General features: G+C 43.3%; 1 protein-coding gene across 2 annotated transcripts in view; it reads left to right on the top strand.

The window, feature by feature from the left end:
- The window catches only part of MAPKAP1 (MAPK associated protein 1), a 125,459-nt gene that overhangs the window by 83,290 nt on the left and 24,288 nt on the right, over positions 1-17,881 (top strand). For both annotated transcript variants that reach the window (XM_070758692.1, XM_070758691.1), the window contains exons 6-7: positions 3,997-4,104; positions 15,738-15,878. In XM_070758692.1, coding sequence (XP_070614793.1) covers positions 3,997-4,104; positions 15,738-15,878 — 249 coding nt within the window. The remainder of the gene's footprint in view (positions 1-3,996; positions 4,105-15,737; positions 15,879-17,881) is intronic.

The following is a 17,881-nucleotide window of genomic DNA, read 5'->3' as shown; positions in this document are numbered from 1 at the left end:
CACGCCCACCATTTATAAGGAACAAATGGCAGTTGCAAACAAACTATATTTACAGCAGCACGAAGCTTACAACTTCAGCCTGATGATGGTGAATGTGATTTCACCGAAACGTCGCATAGATACTAGTCGCCACTGAGAAGTCTAAGCTTTTCTGCCGTAGAAATGAACTTTAAAAATAGGCTCTGTAGGTCATATAGCTGGAATAAAAAAGTATACATAATTGGGGGAGGTAGTGAACCCAAAATTAATGCAGAGAGGTTTAGGGGAAAGATCCAACCTAGAACTCCGAGTCTCCGGAGAGGGGCGGCATACAAATCTAATAAATAATATAAAATAAATAAATAAATCCTCTTTTTACGCAGTTGAGATTGTTAGTTTATAATTTCTACCCCGCAACTTCTCCCATTTATCCAATTCTATCGTACGACCAAACCTTTTTGCCCCTTGTTGTTTTTACGTGTTCTTCTAATTTGATCCCTAATAAATATTATATATTTCCCTCAATAGCCTTGCATTCCTCAATACGATTCCACCCCTTCATCCACATTAATGTTGCAGTTTGATAATGTGGTAGTCCAAAGCCAAGCCATCCTCGCTTGTTGTTAGTACAATGTACATAACTAGTTGGGCTTGCACGGAATAGAACACTATTGCTTTAAGAGCTAGTGTTACAGATTGCCACAAGAGGGAGCCAGAAGCGTGGTTGTCTCTCTTGGCTATTCTCTGCTATTTCTATTATGTTCTGGGTGACTGCTGTAGTAAGAACTGTGTGTTGAAATGATGGTTTATGCATTTGTATGCTGAACAATTAATGCTTATAGTATTGTATATGTATTGAGAGTATTGACTGATATAATTGTGTATGACTAGGACTGTTCTTTACTAAGGTACAGTGATACCTTGTCTTACAAACTTAATTGGTTCCGGGACGAGGTTCTTAAGGTGAAATGTTTGTAAGACGAAACTATGTTTCCCATAGGAATCAATGGAAAAGCGATTAATGCGTGCAAGGCCAAAATTCACCCCTTTTGCCAGCCAAAGCGCCCGTTTTTGCGCTGCTGGGATTTCCCTGAGGCTCCCCTCCATGGGAAACCCCACCTCTGGACGTCTGTGTTTTTGCGGTGCTGCAGAGGAATCCCAGCAGGGGAATCCCAGCAGCATGAAAACGAGTGCTTTGCTGGCAACGGAAGTCCGGAGGTGGGGTTTCCCAGCGAAGGGAGCATCAGTGAAATCGCAGCATTGCAAAAACACCAAAGTCCTCGAAACCCCACCTCCAGACCTCTGTGTTTTTGCAATGCTGCGATTTCACTGCGGCTACCCTCGCTGGGAAACCCCACCTGCGGACTTCCCTTGCCAGCGAAGCATCGAAGCATCCGTTTTTGCCCTGCTGGGATTCCCCTGCTGGGATTCCCCTGCAGCATCACAAAACACGGAAGTCCGGAGGTGGGGTTTGCCATGGAGGGGAGCCTCAGGGGAATCCCAGCAGTGCAAAAACGAGTGCTTTGCTGGCAACAGAAGTCCGGAGGTGGGGCATCCCAGCGGCGGCGGTGGGTTTGTAAGGTGAAAATAGTTTGTAAGAAGAGGCAAAAAAATCTTAAACCATAGGTTTGTATCTCGAAAAGTTTGTATGACGAGGGGTTTGTAAGACAAGGTATCACTGTATTTGCCAAGGTAAATAATATACTGCTCCAAAAAATAAAGGGAACTCTCTAAAAACACATCCTAGATCTGAATGAATGAAATATTCTCATCGAATATTTCAGTTGCACAACTATTCCGTTTGCACAACAGCCTGTGAAATGGATTGTCAATCAGTGTTGTTTCCTAAGTGGACAGTTTGATTTCACAGAAGTTTGATTTACTTGGAGTTAATACTGTGTTGTTTAAGTGTTCCCTTTTTTAATTTTTTTTTTTGAGCAGTCTATTTTATATACTACTGAACGTATCTGGATTGTATTACTGCATTATTACTTGTATCTATGGCCTATCAGCTAGATAGCTGCAAAACCTCCACGTTTCCTCTGTGTATGTGTATCTTTGACTACTCAGAGATTACTCCACACACTCCTTAACAGTCTCCAGCAAGTTTTTTTGGGGGGGACGACTCACAAGTGGCGTGTAGACAGATGGTTAAAACTTTTCCTGCTGAATTTTTGAGAGCAGATAAGAATCTAAAACTTGATGGAAATAGGTTTCCTGCGGAATGGGGGGGGTGGAGGGAGGGAGGCAGACTTGGGGACTTACTCAGCCTTTGGCGGAGTCCCAGCCCTGGGAGACCAGAAGGGAGAGAAGTCCTACGACTTCTCCAGTGGGATCGTTTTACACCAAGCAGCTCGGTTCTTAAGCTGGGTCTGACAGCCCTCCTACCACCACAAGGGCCCAGTTTCCATTTCATCAAGTTTAAACAAATAATCTTCCTGGAGAAAAGGGTTGGGTTTCTCACCCCCCCCCCTTTTCCTTGCTAGAAAAAATAAGGGTGGGTTTCCTTTTCTTGGGTTTTTACAAGAGCTGTTTTGTGGGTCTGGTTGTCAATAGAGTCCTGCCATGTTTCCCCCCAAGACGAGCGATGTGCTCTGTTGCAAATCGGATGGCTTTTCTACGTGATGCTCCTTCCTTCCTTCCTTCCTTCCTTCCTCCCTCCTTCCTTCCTTCCTCCCTCCTTCCATTTCTCATCTTTTTCTCGTCCTTCCTCCCCTTCCTCTCTCCCTTCCCCTTCCTTCTTCCTTTCTCCCTCCTTCCATTTCTCATCTTTTTCTCTTCCTTCCTTCCTTCCCTTCCTCTCTCCCTTCCCCTTACTTCTTCTCCTTACTTCTTTTTTCCTTCCTTCCTTCTTTCCCCTTACTTCTTCCTTTCTCCCTCCTTCCGTTTCTCATCTTTTTCTCTTCCTTCCTCCCCTTCCTCTCTCCCGTCCCCTTACTTCTTCTCCTTCCTCCCTCCTTCCCTCTTTCTCATCTTTTTTCCTTCCCTTCCTCTCTCCCTTCCCCTTACTTCTTCTCCTTCCCTCTTTCTCATCTTTTTTCCTTCCCTTCCTTCCTTTGTTCCCCTTACTTCTTCCTTTCTCCCTCCTTCCATTTCTCATCTTTTTTCTGCTCTTTCTCTCCTTCCTTCCTTCTCTCCATCCCTCCCCTTCCTTCTTCTTTTCTTCTTTCCTAACATCATACAAATCTAATAAATAAATTATTGCTACGGCTTTAGAAATCCTTCCTTCCTTCCTTCTCTCCATCCCTCCCCTTCCTTTTTCCTTCCTTCCTTCTTTCCTAACATCATTGCTACAGCTTTACATTTCCTTCCTTCCTTCCTTCTCTCCATCCCTCCCCTTCCTTTCTTCTTTCCTACCATCATTGCTAAAGCTTTAGATTTCCTTCCTCCCTCCCTCCCTTCCTTCCTTCTTCTCGCCATCCTTCCCCTTCCTTCTTTCTTTCTTCTCTCCTAACATTATTTTTGTGGCTTTACATTTCCTTCCTTCCTTTCCCTGCGAGGTTTTCAAGAAAAGATTGGACAGCTATTTCTCCGGGATGGTACAGGGTCTTCTATCTTGGGCAGGGAGTTGGACTAGAAAGACCTCCAAGGTCCTTCCAGCCCCAGAATTTTCTGTCACCCAGCCATCAAGAATCCCCTTGTGCCAGACTGAAGAACCAGCCTCATAAAGTCCCAAAAGTTGCTTTTTTTTCAAATGGGCAACTGGCCTGGCCTTTGCTTTTCCTTGAGAAAGGAAGAGCCGAAGAAGCTGCTGGGATGAGAAGCGAAACATCCTCAAGGACGTTTAAGAAGATGTTGGATGTCCATTTCTCTGAAGTAGCATAGCGTTTCCTGCCTAAGCAGGGGGGTTGGACTAGAAGGCGTCCAAGGTCCCTTCCAACTCTGTTGTTATTATTATTGTAAAAAGAAAGGAAGTCCAGCTGCCTCTTGAAAAAAAACAACCTACCTTTGGGAGAACCAAGACCTGGGAGAATGACCAAGAACCTCCTTATAAAAGCTGTTATTGTCTCTTTTCAGGACCACAATACCGCCTGGAGAAACAGAGTGAGCCCAACATTCCCATCGACTTAGATTGCACCTTGGAGAGCCAGAGCACTCTGGAATTTTTCCTCGTCCGTGAGAATAGTAGGTTGGCTTTCTTCTTCTTCTTCTTCTCCTTCTACTCCTCCTCTTCCTCCTCCTCCCTCTTCTTCATCTTCTTTTTCCTCTTTTTCTTCTCCTCCTACTCCCTCTTCTTCTTCTCCTCCTCCTCCCTCTTCTTCTTTTTCTTCTTCTTCTTCTCCTCTTCCTCCTCCTCCTACTACTACTTCTACTCTCCTCCTTTTCCTTCTCCTTCTTCTTCTTTTTCTTCTATTCCTTCTTCTATTCTTCTGCTTCTCCTTCTACTTCTCTTCCTTTTCCTCCTCCTTCTCTTCTTCTTCTGCTACTACTACTACTACTTTTCCTTTTCCTCCTCCTTCTTTTTCTTCTTCTTCTTTTTCTTTTCTTCTCCTTCTATTCTCCTCCTCCTTCTGCTCCTTCTACTTCTCTTCTTTTTCCTCCTCCTTCTTTTTCTCCTCCTTCTATTCTTCTTCTCCTCCTGCTCCTCCTTCCTTTCTCTCTCTCTTCTTCCCTCCCTTCTTCCTTCCTTACATCCCTTTATAAAACACTTCCACCTCGCGTAAGTTACCTCCCCTGGCTTCTCAGCTCACAGTGCTTTGCACCCCTCTGTAAGCAGGGTTTTACAGCCTCAGTCTATTGCCCTCCAACAATCTGGGTCCTTATTTTTCCGATCGCGAAAGGACAGAATGCTGAGTCAACCTTGAGCCTGTCACAATCGAACTCCAAGCTGTGGGCAGAATTAGCCTGCGATACCGCCTTCTAACCACTGTGCCACCGGGGCTCAGCAATTGGTCTTAAAATCTCAAATCCATGGCTCAGCCCTTGGGCATATTGCCATCATTCTGTAATTATCCCTGGCTGATGCTCTCTTTAGGATTGCTGCCTTTTGAGCCTGGCATTTAAGATATATCTGAAAGGTGGGTTATAATCTGGGACAGCTGTTACTCCAGTCTTCAGAGGGGCCCCCCGAGAGACCCCGCAATTGCCGTGGGACCTCCCGGTCTAATTTTAGCTGCTGCAATTAAAATTAGCCGTTTCTTCAGATCTGCAGCATTAAGGCATTTTTGTTTTAACTCTCCAGAAGTGCACGCCTGCACTCGTACGTCCATATTCTCTTTAAGGAGCTAAACAGATGCGAGGTCTTGTGTGTTTATATTTCAAGGGATTAAGTGAGAGAGTTGGGGGGGGGGGAATCACATTTTTTAATATTATTATTAGCACACAAGATGTCTTCTTTTTTTCCCTTTCCCTTTTTCACCCACCCCTTACTGGGGGTTGGGAAGACGAACACACAACTACTCCCCATATTTGGGAATGTTCGGTAGGAACTGCATTGCGATGGGGTATTTATTTTAATTTTTTTCCCCCACTTTTCCCCCCCTCTCCATTCCCTCCTCTGCTGAAGAGAGCTCCCTGCACTATTCATGGTTAATTTCCCTTTTTTATCCACTTCCCACCCAGCTTCTGCAGAGTTCCTGGTTCTCATTTCGTCATTAAATCGTAATTAGTATTCAAGGGAAATTGGTCTTAATATATTAAAATTGGTTAAGTGCCTTTAGTCCTGTATCAAAGCCAATATCTTATTGGAAAATGTAATTGGGGATGCTGTGTATGTAATTAATTGAATTACAATTAAGAACTTTCATTAAGCAATATACCACTACATTAAAGCAATAAGAGGGTGGGTTGGGGGTTTCGGGATGTGGGTTTGGGCGTAGTGCGGCACAACTAACCTTTATTGTTGTTTTCGTTTGGGGGAAGGCGAGATGTGCTCATTCTTCTGAGGATGCAAGAACTAAATATCATTTCAGGCCTGAAGGTTTCCTTTAAGTAACCTCTCAGCAGTTCTACAAGCAGTAGCAGCTAGGCATTCCTTCAGCATTTTCTTAGTATGGGTGAACAGTGCAGTCAGGCGGTAGGGAAAGCAAGCAGGATGCTTGGCTGCACAGCTAGAGGTATAACAAGCAGGAAGAGGGAGATTATGATCCCGCTATATAGAGCGCTGGTGAGAGCACGTTTGGAATACTGTGTCCAGTTCTGGAGACCTCACCTACAAAAAGATATTGACAAAATTGAACGGGTCCAAAGACGGGCTACAAGAATGGTGGAAGGTCTTAAGCATAAAACGTATCAGGAAAGACTTCATGAACTCAATCTGTATAGTCTGGAGGACAGAAGGGAAAGGGGGGACATGATCGAAACATTTAAATATCTTAAAGGGTTAAATAAGATCCAGGAGGGAAGTGTTTTTAATAGGAAAGTGAACACAAGAACAAGGGGACACTATCTGAAGTTAGTTGGGGGAAAGATCAAAAGCAACATGAGAAAATATTATTTGACTGAAAGAGTCGTAGATGCTTGGAACAAACTTCCAGCAGACGTGGTAGATAAATCCACAGTGACTGAATGTAAACATGCCTGGGATAAACATATATCCATCCTAAGATAAAATACAGAAAATAGTATAAGGGCAGACTAGATGGACCATGAGGTCTTTTTCTGCCCTCAGTCTTCTATGTTTCTATGTATCCTTCAGATAAGCCAAAACCTATGAACTACAGAATTGGGTATGAATAGTCTACTGCAGTGTTTCCCAACCTTGGCAACTTGAAGATATTTGGACTTCAACTCCCAGAATTCCCCAGCCAGCAAATGCTGGCTGGGGAATTCTGGGAATTGAAGTCCAGATATCTTCAAGTTGCCAAGGTTGGGAAGCACTGGTCTACTGAAAGGAATTGGATATGTCTTGTCTAGTGAAAAGAAGGACCAGGGCAGTGATGGCGAACCCATAGCACAGGTGCCACAGGTGGCACGCTGAGCTATATCTGGTGGCACACGAGCCGTTGGCCTAGCTCAGCTCCAACGTGCAGGTGTGTGCCGGCCAGCTGAATTTTGGCTCGCACAGAGGCTCTGGGAGGGCGTTTTTGGCTTCCAGAGAGCCTCCTATTAAAAACACTTCCCTCCTGAACCTTATTGAACTCTTTCACACACACACACACACACATATATATTATATGTCACATGGTTGGGGGTTTTTTTTTTGTTTTTTTGTTTTTTGCTGAATTTGAAAATTAAGGGAGACTAGGATAGATCTATTTCGGCCTTATTTGGGCCTCATCAGCTAGACATACCCACTGGGACTTGAACCTGCAACCTTTGTTTTGTAAGGCAGAGAATTATCCTCTAGGCTACAGTATCCAATCCCTTCAGCTCTGCACCAGCGAAGGGTTACATATTTTTGTGTCGAATCACCCTGGTGTATTGAAGGAACATCACAGCTCCTTATTTGCCTATATTCATTTTTTTATTTTTTTATTTTATTTTATTTTATTTGTATGCCGCCCCTCTCCGTAGACTCGGGGCGGCTAACAACAATAATGAAACAACATGTAACAAATCTAATATTTAAAATAATTTTAAAAACCCTTATTTTAAAAAAACAACAACAACCAAACATACACACAAGCATACCATGCATAAATTGTATAGGCCTAGGGGGAAGAGAATATCTCAGTTTCCCCCATGCCTGACGACAAAGGTGGGTTTTAAGGAGCATACGAAAGGCGAGGAGGGTGGGGGCAATTCTGATCTCTGGGGGGGGAGTTGGTTCCAGAGGGTCGGGGCCACCACAGAGAAGGCTCTTCCCCTGGGTCCCGCCAAACGACATTGTTTAGTCGATGGGACCCGGAGAAGGCCAACTCTGTGGGACCTAACTGGTCGCTGGGATTCGTGCGGCAGAAGGCGGTCCCGGAGATATTCTGGTCCGATGCCACGAAGGGCTTCAAATGTTTCGATCCTGTCTCCCCCTTTCCCTTCTGTCCTCCAGACTATACAGGTTGAGTTCATTAAGTCTCTCCTGTTTTAAGATTTATGCTTAAGACCTCCAAGGTCTGTTATTCTGTGAAGACCATAGTACCCATCACCAGCATTGAGTCTGCGAGCACGCTCATTTGAACAAAACCTTCAGTAGATGTGTGATGCGAACGAGTAGGGAAGGTAAATGGAACCCACCCCTGTGTAGTAACTTCCTCGCTCCCCTAACGCATCCTTTAACTACTCCCAAGAAGCTAATTAGTTGTTGCTTTTAAAAACCTACAAATGTGCAGATTCTTAGGGATCCCAGAATCTTCCTCCTAGAAGGAAAAATCGCGTGCGATTTGCAGAGCCGTTATGTCTGGTTGCAGGAGGAGGGGGCCGTGCTATAATCCTAGTAAGAAACCCCACGTCTCAAAAACTGTAGGGTACATTATGACTTTATTCTCCTCGTTGCATGATTTTTCTCCCCTGGGTGGAATTGTTTTGCTTATTGTTATAGGCAGCAGAATAACATGAACCGTTATTTTTTTTTTAAACCACATTTTCAAATATTTAAGAGTAACAACTCTATACAGAGGGTTGTATTTTTTTTTAATTCCAGTCTGCTTATCTAAGTTAGCTTATTGAAACTAAAAAAAAGGACTGTGAAAAGTAGCATTGATCGGGTGGGAAAGGACTCTGGTTAATTGTTGATGTCGCGAACTAAGCAAACCCCCCAGGAAGAATTTTTCGCTTCTAAGCATTGCATTTATTTCATTTGGAATTTACACGGACTCTGCGTTGATTCCTTAAGAGTGGGCCTGGAGCCTTTCATATTTACGTTTAAGGAATTGTCTGAAATGCTCCTAAAACGTCTTGCCTTGTAACTGCAGAGAATTCTCCAGCTTAATCTTCGATGTTGTCCAAGAATCTAAGCTTCTTCTCTCATTGTTGAGTTTCCACCCATTGCTTCTTGAGGGTAGAACAAGAAGCAATGGGTGGAAACTAAACAAAGAGAGAAGCAACTTAGAACTAAGGAGCAATTTCCTGACAGTCAGAACGGTTGGCCAGTGGAACAGCTCGCTTACAGAAGTTGTGAATGCCCCAACACTGGAAGTTTTTAAAGCAGATGTTGGATAACCATCTATATGAAGTAGTGTAGGGTTTCCTGCCTAAGCAGGGGATTGGACTAGAAGACCTCCAAGGTCCCTTCCAACTCTGTTATTGTTATTAATCCAAACACATTGTTCGCTCGCAAAATATTTCCCTCCTCTTTTGTCCTTGAAATTATTCTATTGAAATGGAATAATGGGATGTTTTACCAATGGGTGTCTTCTCCTGTTCTCATTTCGCTTGTCCTGACAGGCAAAGCCTGGGGTTGGTGTCAAGGGAGACAATAGCCTAGTATCCTTACGTTCCCACAAAGGGTCTAAACCCAACTCCTATTGAATTCCGTTGAGTCTTATCTAGTGCCAATTTAGTTGACTGGGCTAAATTGTGAGCCATAAATCAGCTTAACTAGTACTCCACCTATATTTCCCAAATATGCCCATGTTACACCAACACTCCGCAGTTTGCATTGTTTGCCGAAGTGTTGCCAAAGTGTTGGTTATGACCTATAAAGCCCTTCATGGCACCGGACCAGATTATCTCAGGGACCGCCTTCTGCTGCACGAATCCCAGTGACCAGTTAGGTCCCACAGAGTGGGTCTTCTCCGGGTCCCGTCAACTAAACAATGTCGCTTGGCGGGACCCAGAGGAAGAGCCTTCTCTGTGGCGGCCCTGGCCCTCTGGAACCAACTCCCCCCAGAGATTAGAATTGCCCTCACCCTCCTTGCCTTTCGAAAGCTGCTTAAAACCCACCTCTGCTGCCAGTCATGGGGGAACTGAGATACCCTTCCCCCTAGGCCTTTACAATTTTATGCATGGTATGTCTGTATGTATGATTGCTTTTTATATAATGGGTTTTTAACTGTTTTTAGTATTGGATTTTGTTATATAATGTTTTATTGCTGTTGTTAGCCGCCCCGAGTCTGCGGAGAGGGGCGGCATACAAATCCAATGAATGAATGAATGAATGAATGAATGAATGAATGAATGAATGAATGAATGAATAAATAAATAAATAAATAAATAAATAAATACGGTCCTGATTTTTCACACCTGTATTTTTACACATATGGCCACGTGTGAAATCTGCTTTTCTCCAGTTGGGACATCCCAAGTGTCTTCTTCATAGGCCTTATCTTCCAGGTACCTTCACTATAGAGCCAGGATAGCACAGTGGTTAGAATGCAGCACTGCAGGCTACTTCAGCTGACCGCTAGTTGGGCAGTTCAGATCTTACCACCGACTCCAGGTTGACTCAGCCTTCCATGCTTCCGAGGTGGGTCAAATGAGGACCCAGATTATTGGGGGCAATATGCTTACTCTGTTAACAGCTTAGAGAGGGCTGTAAAAGCACTAGGAAGCGGTACATAAGTCTAAGCACTATTGCTATTGATCGAAACATTTAAATATGTTAAAGGGTTAAATAAGGTCCAGGATGGAAGTGTTTTTAATAGGAAAGTGAACACAAGAACAAGGGGACACAATCTGAAGTTAGTTGGGGGAAAGATCAAAAGCAACATGAGAAAATATTATTTCACTGAAAGAGTAGTAGATCCTTGAAACAAACTTCCAGCAGACGTGGTTGGTAAATCCACAGTAACTGAATTTAAACATGCCTGGGATAAACATATTATTATTATTATTATTATTATTATTATTATTATTATTATTATTAATTAAATTTGTATGCCGCCCCTCTCCGAAGACTCGGGGCGGCATACAAATATCCATTGTAAGATACATATATCCAATGTAAGATACAAATATCCATTGTAAGATACATATATCCATTGTAAGATACAAATATCCATTGTAAGATACATATATCCATTGTAAGATACATATATCCATTGTAAGATACATATATCCATTGTAAGATAAAATACAGGAAATAGTGTAAGGGCAGACTCGATGGACCATGAAGTCTTTTTCTGCCGTCAGTCTTCTATGTTTCTATGTTTCTAACTTGCCAATTTTCATCTGGAAATGTGGCCTCCACCCTCCCTGTGGTTTCCCCAATCCCCAATTTGCTTTGACATTGATTCCTATGGGAAAAATTGCTTCTTCTTACAAACTTTTCTACTTAAGAACCTGGTCACGGAACGAATTAAGTTCGTCAGTAGAGGTACCACTGCAGTCATAATAAACATAGAAACATAGAAGACTGACGGCAGAAAAAGACCTCATGATCCATCTAGTCTGCCCTTATACTATTTCCTGTGTTTTATCTTAGGATGGATATATGTTTATCCCAGGCATGTTTAAATTCAGTTTACCAACCACGTCTGCTGGAAGTTTGTTCCAAGGATCTACTACTCTTTCAGTCAAATAATATTTTCTCACGTTGCTTTTGATCTTTCCCCCAACTAACTTCAGATTGTGTCCCCTTGTTCTTGTGTTCACTTTCCTATTAAAAACACTTCCCACCTGGACCTTATTTAACCTAAGCCAAACAAGCTGAACCCTGGTTCAGAGGAAGAGTCTTCAAACTGAACCAAAGAGAGAAGACACCAAGGAAGAAGGAGAAATTTCTTAGCAGTGTAGAACAATTAAACCAGTGGAACGACTCACCTCCAGAAGTGGTGGGTTGCATCCATCACTGGAGATTTTGCAAGATGAGGGCTTGTTTGTCTGAAAATGGCACTGAGCGAGGGGTTAGGCTAGAGCAGTGATTTTCAACCTTTTTTGAGCCGCCGCACATTTTTTACATTTACGGGGGGGAAAAAAGTTTGGCCAAAAAAATTCTCTCTCCCTCTTCCTCCCCTTCGCTCTATTTCTTTCTCCCTCCCTCTTTCTCGCCATTCCTTCCTCTTTCTTTCTCTCTCTCTCCATCCCTCTTTCTTTCTCTTCCTTCCTTCCTCTCTTCTTTGCTCTCTTTCTCTCTCCCTCCCTACGTCCTTCTATGTCTTTCTCTCTCCTTCCCTCCCTCTTTCTCTCTCTCTCTTGCTTTCTTTCTCTTGTTCTCTCTCTCTTTCTTGCGTTCTTTCTCTCTCTCGCTCTTTCTCTCTCTTGCTTCCTTTCTCTCTCTCTCTTGCTTTCTTTATCTCTGAGCTTCGCAGCACACCTGACCATGTCTCGCGGCACACTGGTTGAAAAACACTGGGCTAGAGGACCTCCGTGGTCCCTTCCAACTCTCTTATTCTGTTATCAGCCTGATCGATGGGGAGGAATATCCAGAGTCCTACTTATGATGAACAGCTGGAAAACCACAGCCTTGTTAAACAGGCTGGTTTGCCCCCTCCCAAATGGTCCTCCCCCGGGGGGGAAAAGTACTCGCAGGCCACGCGCCATCTGTTTCACGGATATTGAACTAGATTTTGCTTTACAGCCGTGGAAACTCTCTCTGCTTTACAAACACAAAGCAAGCTTTTCCTTCGTTAAGTCTTATTTATTTTATTTATTTATTTATTTGTTTTGTCCAATACACAATGAGGGTTTTAGTGGGTATATATCTATATACACATAGTAAAATACATGATGAAGGTTATTGAGGAGATACTCATAGTAAAATATATCTAAGAAAGAATAGAAAAGAAGGTATAGGAACAGAACATATCAATGAAAGAATAGAAGAAGAGATATAGGAATGAAAGAAAGGTAGAGGAGATATAGGAGAGCAATAGGACAGGGGACGGAAGGCACTCTAGTGCACTTGTACTCGCCCCTTACTGACCTCTTAGGAATCTGGAGAGGTCAACCGTAGATAATCTAAGGGTAAAGTGTTGGGGGTTTGGGGATGACACTATGGACTCCGGTTATGAGTTCCAACTCAGTTACTGAAGTCATATTTTTTACAGTCAAGTTTGGAGCGGTTAATATTAAGTTTAAATCTCTTGTGTGCTCTTGTGTTGTTGTGGCTAAAGCTGAAGTAGTCGCCGACAGGCAGGACGTTGCAGCATATGATCTTGTGGGCAATACTTAGATCTTGTTTAAGGCGTCTTAACACCCTTGAAAATGTCCAAAGATACTTCACCAGAAGAGCCCTCCACTCCTCCACTCAAAACAGAATACCCTACGAGACTAGACTTTCAATCCTGGGCCTAGAAAGTTTAGAACTAAGACGCCTTAAACAAGTAAGTAAGGGGCGAGTACAAGTGCACTAGAGTGCCTTCCGTCCCCTGTCCTATTGCTCTCCTATATCTCCTCTACCTTTCTTCTATTCCTGTATCTCTTCTTCTATTCTTTCATTGATATGTTCTATTACTATACCTTCTTTTCTATTCTTTCTTAGATATATTTTACTATGAGTATCTCCTCTATAACCTTCATCATGTATTTTACTATGTGTATATAGATATATACCCACTAAAACCCTCATTGTGTATTGGACTAAATAAATAAATAAAAGGATAAAATAAGCTCCTCGGAAGACAAACAAATCGCTCCCTAACGGGGAAGGCGGGAAGCAAAGCTCAAATTGGTACACGGAGATTAACGCAGATGGCCCCGTCATTACAATTTCACACCCCAATGCTACGCTGGCGTGAAATCTGACAGGACTTCTCGGATCCGTAAAATAAATCAGGTTGCCTAACTTCCTCCACGCTTTCGGAAGGAGCCGGGTAACCGGATAACCCTTCCCCATTGAGCTGGTAAAGGCTGCTGTCGCCGGTTTGGCCTACATAGAAATAAGAATAACTTTGGTCTTGTCACAACCGTTTCTGTTGTTCAGTTTACTAAGTTGTGTCCCGTCAGGATCGGGGCCCACCTGATGCAATATTCCAAATTGCAGAGAGGAGAACTGTAATGACTTCGACCACGTGAAACTGCTTAGTCACGGCGAATATGCAGATTGTAATGTAACGGAGAGGGGCGGCATACAAATCCAATAGATAGATAGATAGATAGATAGATAGATAGATAGATAGATAGATAGATAGATAGATAGATAGATAGATAGATAGATAGATCTGACAAAAGTATATACTGTACAGTGGTACCTCTACTTACGAACTGAATTCGTTCCGTGACCAGGTTCTTAAGTAGAAAAGTTTGTAAGAAGAAGCAATTTTTTCCCCTAGGAATGGATGCAAAAGCAAATAATGTGTGCGATTGGGGAAACCACGGGGAGGGTGGAGGCCCTGTTTCCTCCCAGGAGGTTCCTAGAGAGGCCCCACAGAGGCTTCTCCCCACCTTTTCTGGCCCTGTTTCCTCCCAGGAGATTCCTAGATAGGCCCCGCAGAGGCTTCTCCCCGCCTTTTCCAGCCCTGTTTCCTCCCAAGGAGATTCCTGGAGAGGCTCCACGAAGGCTTCTCCACGCCTTTTCTGGCCCTGTTTCCTCCCAGGAGGTTCCTAGAGAGGCCCCATGGAGGCTTCTCTCTGCCTTTTCCAGTTACAGTTTCAGAGTGCCATGCCAAGCACTTGCAACTGTTTGTTGCATGTTTTAGCCTCCAGTCCCCTAATCATCTTAGTTGCTGCTCTCAGCTCCAGAACAAATCTAGAACAAATCTACTTATCTAACAGAGGCTTTGTTTGATACAGTTTGGTGAAGGGAAGAACCAGGAGTGGCTCGTAGCAGTATTCCAAGCTATTCTCCAAAGAAGGGCAAGGGCAGGACAAGAAGGAACGGATGGCAACTAATCAAGGAGAGAAGCAACTTTGAACTAAGGAGAAATTCCCTGACAGTGGAACAATTAACCAGTGGGACTACGTGCCACCAAAAATTGTAAATGCTCCAACACTGCAGGTTTTTAAGAAGATGTTGGATAACCATTTATATGAAATGCTATAGGGTTTCCTGCCTAAGCACGGGGTTGGGCTAGAAGACCTCCAAGGTCCCTTCCAACTCTGTTATTCTATTCTACTCTACTCTACTATTCCATTATTCTATTTTACTCTACTCTAGTTGGTCGTTGGTTTATGGAATTCCCTTCCAGAAGAGGTCGGGGACAGCTGTCAGCCTGGATAGCTTCAAGGCAGGATTAGACAGATTCATGGAGGCCAAGTGTATCATAGGTGGTTATTGAAATGGATGTCCAAGTGTTGGTTGAGGCAGGCAGGGTTCCCTTGGGTCTCATTTGTTGGGGGTCAAGGGAAAGGGAGGGCCTTGTCTTCTCTTTCTGCTCAAGATCCCCATGGACAATTGGTGGGCCACTGTGTGACACAGAATGCTGGACTCAATGGGCTTTGGCCTGATTCAGCGGGGCTCTTCTTATGTTCTTACGTTTCTCCCTTCCCTCTCTCCCTTCCTATTTTTCCTTCCTTCCTTCCTTCCTTCCTTCCTCTTCCATGTGCCACCTCTATGTTTGTTGGGGCAGGCAGGATTCCCTTGAGTACCATTTGTTGGGGGTCAGGGGAAAGGGAGGGTCTTGCCTTCTCTTTCTGCTCAAGATCCCCATGGACAATTGGTGGGCCACTGTGTGACACAGAATGCTGGACTCAATGGGATTTGGCCTGATTCAGCAGGGCTCTTCTTAGGTTCTACTCTACTCTACCATTCTATTCCATTCCATTATTCTATTCTATTCTATTTATTCTACGTTTTCCACTCTACTCTAGAGTCTATTCTATCCTATTCTTCCATTCCACTTTTTTCTAATATATTCTACTCTATTCTACTGCTTGCAGCTTTTTGCCAAAGCTCCACGAGCTCGTCTTCTCCCAACCAAGCGCCCCAGTTCCCATCTCCCACAGAGCACCGAAACCCCGATTTCCCCACTTATTATGGCCACCGTCGGCCTTCCCGTGTGTCTCCTGAGCGGCCATCATACTGTCTCTCTCTTCCTCCCCCCCCCCTCTCTCTTTTGGCGGAGGCTCCAGAGGGGAGGAGATCTCGGAAGAAGACCCCCAGATCGACATCGCCACCGTCCAGGACATGCTCAGCAGTCACCACTACAAGTCTTTCAAAGTCAGCATGATCCACAGGCTCCGGTTCACCACCGACGTTCAGTTAGGTAAATCGTTTGCGCATGTTCGATGCCTTTATTTATTTATTTTTCCCCTCTGCGGGCCTATTTATTTATTTATTTATTCATTTGTTTGTTTGTTTATTTAAGTTTATTGATTGATTTCAAAAAGAATATTTCTCGTATCTTTTTATACAGGTCATAATCCGTATCTATTCCATTTTAAATATACCATTCGTTGCATTATTTATTCCATTCGGTTGTATACATTCAAATATATGTATAATAGATAACGCATAATATTAGAATAGAGGGGGAGGGGGGAAACCGCCAGGTATTAATAAGCGCGAATACTTTTAGTTCCTGCAACAAAGTAGTAGTCGACCATAAATGTTTATTTCGTTTATCTCTATTACTATTGCTAAGTTTTTATTTTGGATCCATTTGTGCCCATGTTTCTTTGATTTCTTCATTTGTTGTTCCCTTAATTGAGTTCGTCATTTCGTCCATTTCTGCGCATCTATATATTTTATCAGTAATTAAACTTTCAGGTATTTATTATTTATTGGACTTACATGCCGCCCCTCTCCGTGGACTCGGGGCGGTTTACAACATTTCCATAAAATGCAATATATATGAAACACTTCTAAGTCCAATTAACGAAAATAATTAATTTAAAATATTCCTTTCCTTTCCTCCTTTCCTTTCCCTTCCCTTCCTTCTTCTCTCTTCCTTTCCTTTCCTTCTTTCCTTTCCCTTTCATTCCTTCCCTTTCTTCTCTCTTCCTTCCCCTTTCTTCTCTCTTCCTTTCCTTTCCTTCCCTTTCTTCTCTCTTCCTTTCTTTCCTTCCCTTTCTTCTCTCTTCCTTTCCTCCTTTCCTTTCCCTTTCATTCCTTTCCTTCCCTTCCCTTTTTTCTCTCTTCCTTCCCTCCCTTCTCTCTTCTTTTCCTTTCCTCCTTTCCTTTCCCTTTCATTCCTTTCCTTCCCTTTCTTCTCTCTTCCTTCCCTTCCCTTTCTTCTCTCTTCCTTTCCTTTCCTCCTTTCCTTTCCCTTTCATTCCTTTCCTTCCCTTCCCTTTCTTCTCTCTTCCTTCCCTTCCCTTTCTTCTCTCTTCCTTCCCTTCCCTTTCTTCTCTCTTCCTTCCCTTCCCTTTCTTCTCTCTTCCTTCCCTTCCCTTTCTTCTCTCTTCCTTCCCTTCCCTTTCTTCTCTCTTCCTTTCCTTTCCCTTTCATTCCTTTCCTTCCCTTCTCTCTTCCCTCCCTTCTCTCTTCTTTTCCTTTCCTTTCCTCCCCCCCCCTTCCTCTTCCCTTCCCTTCTCCCCACCCCTCCTCCTTGCATTGTCTTGTTAAGGGAAGGATTTATATACTGGAGTTGATGGAGGGCAGCTTTCGGCCTGTTTTCTGCTCTTGAGCAAACCATCTTGGGGTGATAGTTCCCTTCCAGGGAAGTTTGACTCACTTGTATCTGGAATCTGTCAAGAAATAAGAGCTTGAAAAGGTCATGACAGCTCACCAAAGACAAATGCTTAACCCAGCGAGAGTCTTTCTGTCTAGAAACAAATAGCTCTCACTTGTACCAAAGTGAGGAAATAAACCTCCTGGATTTGTGGAAGAGCTGTCCCAGGTTTTTCTCCCCCTCGGTGAGATCCGTGAAATTCGTCTCTTTTGTAAAATTGTATTTACGTTGATTTTATCATTTCATTTATTTAATTAATTAGTTCGACTTCTGTGCCGCCCAATCCCGAAGGACTCAGCGCAGCTTACAATCATATAATTCTTTCTTTTCTTTCTTTTCTTTCATTATTCTTTATTGGCCAAGTGTGATTGGACACACAAGGAATTCGGAGAGGGGCGGCATACAAATCTAATAAATTATTATCATTATTAATTTGTCTTTGGTGCAGATGCTCTCAGTGTACATAAAAGAAAAAGAGACATTTGTCAAGAATCACGTGGTGTAACACTCAACAGTTGTCATAGGGGTCAAATCAGCAATGAAGAAACAATCAATATTAATAAAAAATCTTAAGGCTACAAGCAACAAGTTACAGT

The sequence above is a fragment of the Erythrolamprus reginae genome, chromosome 8, assembly GCF_031021105.1.
Source record: "Erythrolamprus reginae isolate rEryReg1 chromosome 8, rEryReg1.hap1, whole genome shotgun sequence".
NCBI lineage: Eukaryota > Metazoa > Chordata > Lepidosauria > Squamata > Dipsadidae > Erythrolamprus > Erythrolamprus reginae.
This window is presented reverse-complemented; position numbering and strand designations above follow the sequence as displayed.